The sequence below is a fragment of the Etheostoma spectabile genome, unplaced genomic scaffold, assembly GCF_008692095.1.
Source record: "Etheostoma spectabile isolate EspeVRDwgs_2016 unplaced genomic scaffold, UIUC_Espe_1.0 scaffold272, whole genome shotgun sequence".
Classification (NCBI taxonomy): Eukaryota; Metazoa; Chordata; class Actinopteri; order Perciformes; family Percidae; genus Etheostoma; species Etheostoma spectabile.
Genome location: NW_022605576.1, coordinates 1,508,533 through 1,518,037, shown reverse-complemented (window position 1 = coordinate 1,518,037; position 9,505 = coordinate 1,508,533). Strand labels below are relative to the sequence as shown.

General features: G+C 38.5%; 1 protein-coding gene across 2 annotated transcripts in view; it reads right to left on the bottom strand.

The window, feature by feature from the left end:
- Positions 1–8,452, bottom strand: part of prkdc (protein kinase, DNA-activated, catalytic subunit) — a 66,028-nt gene extending 57,576 nt beyond the window's left edge. For both annotated transcript variants that reach the window (XM_032510777.1, XM_032510778.1), the window contains exons 1-4: positions 8,126–8,452; positions 6,618–6,694; positions 6,432–6,536; positions 6,245–6,319 (exon numbers count right to left, since the gene is read on the bottom strand). In XM_032510777.1, coding sequence (XP_032366668.1) covers positions 6,245–6,319; positions 6,432–6,536; positions 6,618–6,694; positions 8,126–8,288 — 420 coding nt within the window. In that variant the 5' untranslated portion in view covers positions 8,289–8,452. The remainder of the gene's footprint in view (positions 1–6,244; positions 6,320–6,431; positions 6,537–6,617; positions 6,695–8,125) is intronic.
- Between the last annotated feature and the right edge of the window lie 1,053 nt (positions 8,453–9,505).

The following is a 9,505-nucleotide window of genomic DNA, read 5'->3' as shown; positions in this document are numbered from 1 at the left end:
ATGTGTGCTACCGTAGCATCCTAGCTCGTATCTCAATGGCAAAACAGCCGCTCCACAGCCATAGTTGGCCAAACTCCAAAAGACACTCCTTCCCTGTTCTACTTCCTTCCCTGTTGTGCAGGTATTCCACAAGTGGCCCTGGTCTAGAAGAAGTCCCAGCTGATCCGGCCCTTGGACTTGACCTCAGCTGGAGAAGAGTTATCTAGCTGATGGGTCCTTACAGCTACTGAGCAGTGCAGCTCCCACCAAAGATGATGGAGATAGGATGCTCACTCTGAGCTAAAACGAGCCCTATCACACAGAGTGAAACACAGGATCTGCAGGCAATCAAATGGTGTGTTTTTTGAAAAAGAAACTATGGAAACATATTTCTTACAACCTCCAATAGCAATTTATGACTTAAAAATGAGCGAATAGTTCTTTACCCCTTTGTGTGTCTTCTGTCGACAGTGCAAAACGTTCTGTTTTTTTTCCGAAATTGCTTACTTATTATTCACAGATTTTTGGTCGCTTTTTCACAACTTTAGTTCTTTTTACTGTGTTTTTGCACTTCTTTTTTCTCGCCTTTGAGTGATTTATTGGGTTTTCTTTCCCCCCAAGACTGTTTGAAGCGTTTTCGCTATTTTTACTTGTTTTCAACGCGCTTTCATACATCGTTTTATATCCAAATTTAAGAAATAAGTGGGTTGCTCATTTTTATATTTTTTGTGTAAGAGCGATGAAGGTGACAATCAGTGTTATTTTCCTCAAATTTGTTTGAAGAAACCCACTTCCTGATAAATGATTTTTTTGTTTCAAATGGATCAAATTTGACCCGAGGACAATACAGGGTTAAAGAAAATATAACAATGCCAATAGAACGCAACCTTAATAAGGGACTCCAGCACGCAGTCCTACACTTGGCTACCTTTTCCTTTGTGTACCAGCATCCAGTGGGCTGCAAAAAAAGAGTTGAGAGATGAAAAACTATAATCTTTGTGAATTACTTTACACGCCGACTACCCAAAACACTAAAAAGAAATGGTTCAAGAGGGAACTTACTCTGTAGTTCGATGCATACCGTCTTCTCCCCCAACCTTTGAATCTGGGCGAGACCTTGTCCAAGACTTCTCCAAAAACAAACGAATATGTTCACCTCGGTGTCCGTACTGAATCAGATGGTCTGTCAAGTAACCACGTTTTCAGTGTACTACCTTAATGTTGCAGCATTGTCCTTCACACTACCTCCTCTGATGCCATGGCCTTTCTGAGGAGCTGAGCAGTCCACGGTCCTTTGAGAACATTAAGGAATGTCTGCAAGCTTTACAGATGGAGATGCAAAGATCAAAAACACAGTAGTATTTGCTTTTGCTGCTACTTTTTTAATTTAAAAGTTAATTCATTGCAATTTCAAGTCCTCTACCATGACCCTTTGGCTACCGGCCGTTAACACCACCTGTTTCTAATGTGCATTAGCCTTCAGAAAAAATATTTTTGATGGACTAAACCAAACCTAGGGGCAGGATCTTCACCAAGGGTCCAGGACCCCCTAGGTAGTCCTCAGAGTAACGAGGTCGGCCTCCAAAACTACTATACAATTTTCAAAAGTATTTTTTTCAAAAAACTATGTATAAGCGTCATATATGAACTAGTATAGAGACTTCAGATACAGTAGTTCGGGAGCCACTAAGGTCTATAAGAAGAGACTTCAATACAGTATTAGGGACACTACAGTTCTACTATAAAAGACTAGACATATCAGAATCCACGTATTAGCGGGACCACTAAGTCGCTATAAAAGAGACTTCCAATACAGTACCTTAGGGGGACCACTAAGGTCTCTATATAAAAGAACTTCAGAGACATAGTTCGGGACACACTAAGCGTCTATACAAAAGAGCTTCAGATACGTATTAGGGACCTAAGGTCTAATATAAAATACTTCAGCATACAGTATTAGGTGTACCACTAAGGTCTATATAATAAGATACTCGAAACAGTTTATGGACCGCTAGGGTCTATATAAAAGAACTTCAGATCATATTAGGGACCACTAAGGTCTATATAATAAGACTTCTGATACAGTATTAGGACACTACAGGTCATATATAAAAGAGACCTTCAGATACAGTATTTTAGGGGACCATAACGTCTGATACTAAAAGAGACTTTCAGATACATGATTAGGGACCATAAGCTCTAATAATAAAGAGACTTCGTATCAGTAATTAGGGAGCCACTAAGGTCCTATATAAGACTTCAGATACGTATAGGCCTAATATATAATTAGACGTTTGGACCATAAGGTCTATATAAAAGCATCCGTAGAGCACCATGTCATGGGGACCTTTATGCTTGGTTAATGACTAGTTTGTTAATGAAGTTGAGCATTAACGTTTAGCTCTTTGAAAGCATTTTGGCTTACAGTCAAAAACGCATTTAATATGTGTTGAATAGATTCAACACAATTATGTGTTATATTGTGTTACCGGCGTTACCGCCCACTCGTTTTGGCGGTAGACCCTGAATGATACGAGCAACTAATGACATAAAATAACGAAATATGAAATTATTTCCTGAAGACGAATTGATAATGCCTTCTAAAAATACACCCAGGTCACTTTATAGGCAGCAGGTGTTTAACGCTCGTCCCACACAGAATGCACCATTCCCTTTAGCTGCCTGTTTGTTAATGGAGTTCGGCGCGGATTCCCCGGCGCGTGCCTGTTCCACACTACATGGAGCACCGTCACTACACGGCACTTCTTGGTCTTACCAATCATTCCTCGGTGGCCTGTTACATGCACCTCCTCGATACCCAGCATGTACTGAGAATTCGTGACATGTCACGCTGCAGCTTCGGCTGTCTCATAGAAAGTGATTCGTGCAGTTTCAGGAGAAGCCCTGAATGCCTCCAGACAGCGTGATTCGGAAGACATAACTTCACGCACGCACTTCCTGGCTAGCATTAGCTTCGCATAGCTTCACATTAGCTGTCACTTATTTCTATCCGAAGTACCCACCAATAAAGAAACTCTGGAACTAGCTACACAACGCCAGACCGTGGCCACAGCACAACACAGCAAGTCACTTGATAATTGGGTCGTCACGCCTCACAGAATTAGGAACAGTGCCTTTACTTCCAAATATAAAGCCCTGATATGAAGGTGCATTGACTGTAGTCCTCTTAACGAGTGTAGCTGAGCCTAACTATAATACCTAAATCTACATCTCTAACAACCTCGTTCTTAATTGGGAAAAAAAGAATGTCATGATTATTTCTTTGCGTTTACATTCGTGGCCTTGATGGTTGTCCTTTGGTATTTGTTTACTGTTTAGTTGAAAGTTTTATTTGAAGTTTCACCGTAACGCGATAGTTATCTCCCCATACCGCTTTTTTTAAATTTTATTTTTTTCAACATTTTTCACAATGACAATAACATTGTATTCTTATTATTGTTGTTATTGTGCCTTGGAAGTTTTAGTTGGAGTTTATTATTCCTGTAATCATCCACTGTAATACAATTTCATAATTGTTTAGCTCTTATACACGTTATGCTTAACATGTTTGGATGACAAGTGCAAAGTCTTATAAATACTTTTAAATACGCTTATAACATACACGGAATTGGGGATGTGTAGTATCTACTTGTGAACGACTCGACTACAAAGATTTAACATAATCAATGTCTGATACTATTTGTTAGTTGGGTACGTTTTGAAATATCGCCAGAAGGACTAGTGAGTCTCATTGCCGGCTTAGCTTTAACGAAAGTCCTCTTTGTAGTTCCCATATTTAGTCATGGTTTTATATTTTGATGACTTTACAGCGATATTATATATATACTATATATTGTGTATGATGCGAGTACTATGCGCTTCTCCCACTGCCTCCATTTTTAGAATTAAAAATTAAAAACATTAACCATTTCTTTAGATGATATGACCACATTCTTAAAATAATACATAAATAACAATAGCTGACATGAAAAGCAATGTATTGTTAAAGAAACAAAAAATTACATAAATTATTTACATTGGAAAAAATGTGCCCAGAAGCTCAGAGTTAGGATGGACACTAAACTAACTTGAGTCCCGTTGATGCGCTGACAAGTTTGTTGTCCACTTCGATTCCTCCTTGGGGGGGGGGGGGGAATCCACGCAACCACAGCTTTAATCTTACATCTTCTTCACACTTATTGCCTGTCGAGCATTTGCGGCACAGTGTCATGTCAGGTCTGTTCAGTGTCACTAAAATACTAGATACTGAAATATTATGGTATAGTTTAGTTGTTTTTTATTAGTTTTAACCTGGCAGATAGTTTTCCTTGCAGATTTGTAGTTTGAACGTGTTTCAGGTTCACAAAGTCCCGCAGCCCGTCCTCCTCCTGATTGGATAGAGGAGGGCCCACGCCAAATCAAGGACATATGAACTACATTTTCCTGCAATATTTCTTTACGTGAAAAATCAATGTACAAAATTTGAAACCTATATCCTTCCTTTAGGGGGCTCATGGCCAGCAGCAAGCCGGCCCTGCAGGTTGGATCCACGGTCCTCCAGGGTCCTTCAGGGCCTTTCTGTGGTGGTGCCTCCGGAGTGCGCCGGTTCCTCCCCCCATAAACCAACGATCTCGAAAAATGCACTGTCAAAATTGTGTTTAGCGTTTGGTGCAATAAAGATTTCTTCTTTCTTCTGGAATCATCTACACGTTGTCATTTCCAAAAATAAAGTGGGGACAGTCTGTACAGAGAAAATTTAAATAAAGCTCCCTAGGTTACCTGTATCCTCTGATGCACCTCATCATACGCCCCCCGCCATTTGCTGTGCGGGCCTGACCCCCCTATCCCCCCCCCCCCCCCCACCCCCCCCCCAACATGCCTTCTGCTGCCCACCCCACTTCAGGCACAGATCTCTTAATAAAGAATTATTTTAATTTTATTATTACCATGGTTGCTAATTTTGTGTTGCAATTAATGTCGCATTCTCTACTCATATAAAACATTACAAATATAAAGTAACAATGCCGTCCTATATGTGTTTGTGCAAATGTCTTTAAAACCCTGTGTTGTCCTTTTGGATCACAAACACTTATCATTTTTTTTTGACACTTTTGTCACTAACTGAACCATTTTTGTTTTGTTTCCCCCCCCCCCTTCACTTCATCTGTTTCAAAAAAAGTTTTTGTAGTAATTTTTTTACTTTTTTTATGACTAGTTTTACTATTTCTGGAAATATGTCAATACACCACTCTATCTTTCTTACAAGCCTAAAGTAATGTAGAATTCTAACTAATCTTTAACATACAAGGAACATGTGTTTGATGGATAATCCAGACTTGCAAAGGAATCAGAATTGCAATCAATTAAAAAAGACCAAAATGCAAATAAATTTTGGTAAAATAACCCAAAGTTGGCTATGCAACTTTGAATATGGGTCAATCTTGACCCCACGAAGACAGGAGGTAAAGCTTTAATAACATAGACAAGAAGAAAGCACTGAGGGACAATACTGAATTAGAACTTAACGATAGAAAAACAATTAAAATCCCTAAGGGAATACATGCGTTCAGATATTATTAAACCAAGACTTTATGGTCATATCAAATTCTTCCAAGCATACGCCTTGTTAGCCTATTCCAACAAAGATAGGATAGAAGGGAGATGTCTCACTCTGGAGCTAAAACAGAGACCTAATCACACAGAGTGAAAACAGGATCTGCAGCAAAAATATGGTGTTTTTTGAAAAAGAAACTATGGAAACATATTCTGGTACAACCTCAAAATACAATTATGAACTTAAAAATGAGCAGAATAAGGTTCTTTAACCCTTGTGTTGTCTTCCTGTCGACAGTGCAACGGTCTGTTTTTCCGAAATTGCATTTACTTATTATTCAAAGATTTTTGGTCGTCTTTTTCAAAACTTTAGTTGCTTTTATACTTGATGTTTTTGTCACTTTTTTCTGCGCCTTTTAGTGATTTATATGGGTTCTTTCCCCCCACGTTTTTGAAGCTTTTGCGCATATTTTTCACTTGTTTTCAACGCTCTTTCATACATTTTTTATCCAAATTTAGAGAAAATAGTGGGTTGCTCATTTATTTTTTTGGAAGAGCGATGAGGGGAACAATCAGTGTTATTTGTCTCAAAATTTGTTTGAAAGAAACCCACTTCTCTGATAAAGACTTTTTTTTCTTCAAATGGATCAAATTTGACCCGAGGACAATACAAGGGTTAAAGAAAATATACCAGATGCCAATAGAAACCAACCTTAATAAGGAGCTCCAGCACTGCAGTCCTACACTTGGCTACCTTTTCCTTTGTGTACACAGCCATGCACGTGTGCTGCACAAAAAAAGAAGTGGAGAGAATGAAAAACATAATTCATTTGTGGAATTACATTTAAACCCAGACTCCCAAAAACAACATAAAAAGTGGTTCTAAATGGGGAACTTACTCTTATGTCGATGGCATAAGTCTTCTCCCAACCTTTGACTCTGGGCGAGACCTTGTCCAAGAACTTCTCCAAAAAACCCAAGATGTTCACTCGGGTGTCCCGGAACTGGAAATCAGATGGTTCTGTCAGAGTAACAACGTTTCAGTGTACTACATGAATGTTCAGCAGATGTCCTTCGACACCTACCTCCTCTGATGCCAGGGACTTCCTGAGGAAGCTGAGCAGTCCATAGTCCTTTGAGAACAGTAAGGATGTCTGCAAAGCTTTAAGATGGAGATGCAAAGATCAGAAGAAAACAGTAGTATTTGCTTTTGCATGCTACTTTTTTAATTTAAAAGTTAATTCATGCAATTTCAAAGCCTCTACCATTGACCCTTTGCTACCGCCTTTACACCACCTGTGTTACTAATGTGCTATACCTTCAGAAAAAAATAGTTTTATGGACCTAAAACCAAAACCTAGGGCAGGGATCTTCACCAAGGGGTCCAGGACCCCCTAGGGAGTCCTCAGAGTAAACGGAGGTGGGCCTCCAAACTACTATACATTTTCAAAAGTATTTTTTTCAAAAACTAAGGTCTATATAAAAGAGACTTCAGATACAGTATTAGGGGACCACTAAGGGCTATATAAAGAGACTTCAGATACAGTATTAGGGACCACTAAGGTCTATATAAAAGAGCTTCAATACGTATTAGTGACCACTAAGGTCTCTATAAAAGAACTTCAGATACAGTATTAGGGACCACTAAGGTCTATATAAAAAAGACTTCAGATCCAGTATTAGGGGACCACTAAGGTCTCTATAAAAGAGACTTCAGATCAGTATATGGACCACAAGGTCTATATAAAAGAGACTTCAGATACAGTTTAGGTGGACCACTAGGGTCTATATATAAAGACTCAGTACAGTATATTGGCCCACAAGCTATATAAAAGAGAGACGTTCATACATTATTAGGGACCACTAGGTCTATATAAAGACTTCAGATACAGTATTAGGACCACTAAGGTCTATATAAGAGACTTCAGATACAGTATTTGGGACCAAAGGTCTATATAAAAGAGAACTTCAGATACAGTATTAGGGACCACTAACGTCTATATAAAAGAGCTTCAGATACAGTATTAGACCACTAGGTCTATATAAAAGAGACTTCGATACAGTATTAGGGGCCACTAAGGTCGACTATAAAAGAGACTTCAGATACAGTATTTGGGACCATAAGGTCTATATAAAAGCATCCATAGAGCACCATGTCATGGGACCTTTAATGCTTGGTTAATGACTAGTTTGTTAATGAAGTTGAGGCATTAACGTTAGCCTGTTGAAAGATTTGCTTACAGTCATAAAACGCATTTAATATTGTGTTGAATATGTCAACACAATATATGTGTTATATTGTGTGACAGAGCGTTACCGCCCACTCGTTTTGGCGGTAGACCCTGAATTGATACAGGCAAACTAATGACATAAAATAACGAAATATGAAATTATTTCTGAAGACGAATTGATAAGCAGCTTCTAAAAATACACCCAGGTCACTTTATGCAGCAAGGTGTTTAACGCTCGTCCACAACAGAAGCACCATTCCCTTTAAGCTGCCTGTTTGTTAATGGAGTTCGGCGCGGATTCAGGCGCGTGCCTGTTCCACACTGACAGGAGCACCGTCACTACACGGACTTCATTGTCTTACCAAGTTCATTCTCGGTGGCTGTTAGCATGCACTCCTCTACCAATGTACTGAGAATATCGTGACATGTCAACGCTGCAGCTCGGCTGTCTTCATACGAAAGTGATTCGTGAAGTTTCAGGAGAAGCCCTTGAATGCCTCCAGAAGCGGTGATGTCGGAAGACATAACTTAACGGCACGCACGTATCTAAGCTAGCATTAGCTTCGCATTAGCTTCACATTAGCTTCACATTACTTTCTATCAGAAGTACACAACCAGAGAAAGAACTCTGAACTAGCTAAACAACGCAGACACGCCGGGGCACAGCACAACACAGCAAGTCATTATAATCGTCAAGCGCATCAGAATTAGGACAGGGTGCCTTTACTTCAAAATAAAAGCCCTGATGATGAAGGTCCATTGACTTAGTCTCTGACAGAGTGTAGCTGCCTAAATAAATACCTAAATCTACTATATCTACACCTCTTTCTAATTGGGAAGAAAAAGAATGTCATTATTATTTCTGCGTTTACATTCGTGGCCTTGATGGTTGTCTTGTGTGTATTTTTACTGTTTAGTTGGAAAGTTTTATTTTGAAGTATTCACCGGAAAGCGATAGTTTATCTCCCCATACCGCTTTTTTTAAATTTTATTTTTTAACATTTTTCACATGACAAATAAAGTTGTATTCTTTATTATTGTTGTTATTTGTGCCTTGGAGTTGAGTGGAGTTATAGTTATTCACTGTAATCATCACTGTAATAAATTTCATAATTTAGCTATTATAACAACGTTAATGCTTAACATGTTGGATGACAAAGTGCAAAGTCCTTATAAATACTTTTAAATACCTTATAAATACACGGAATATTGGGAAGTGTAGTATCTAATTGTGACGACTGACTACAAAATATTTAACATAATCAATTTCTGATAATTTGTTAGTTGGGTAGTTTTGAAAATATCGCCAGAAGTACTAGTCATGTCTCCATTGACGCTAGCTTGACGAATTTCCTCTGTTGTAGTTCCCAATATTTGAGTCATGGTTTTATATTTCTGATGACTTATACAGCGATATTAGTATATATACTATATATTGTAGTATATAGCGAGTACTAGTGCGCTTCTCCACTGCCTCAACAGTTTTAGCAAGTTAAAAAAATTAAAAAATTACAATAATTCTTTAGATGAATTGACAACATTCATTAAATAATACAATAAAGTAACAAATAGCTGACATGAAAAGACAATGTATTGTAAAGAAACAAAAAAGTACATAAATTATTTACATTTGAAAAAATGTGTCCAGAGAAAGCTCAGGTTAGGATTGGACACTAAACTAACTTGAGTCCCGTTGATGCGCTGACAGTGTTGTTGTCACAACTTCGACTTCCTCCTGGGGG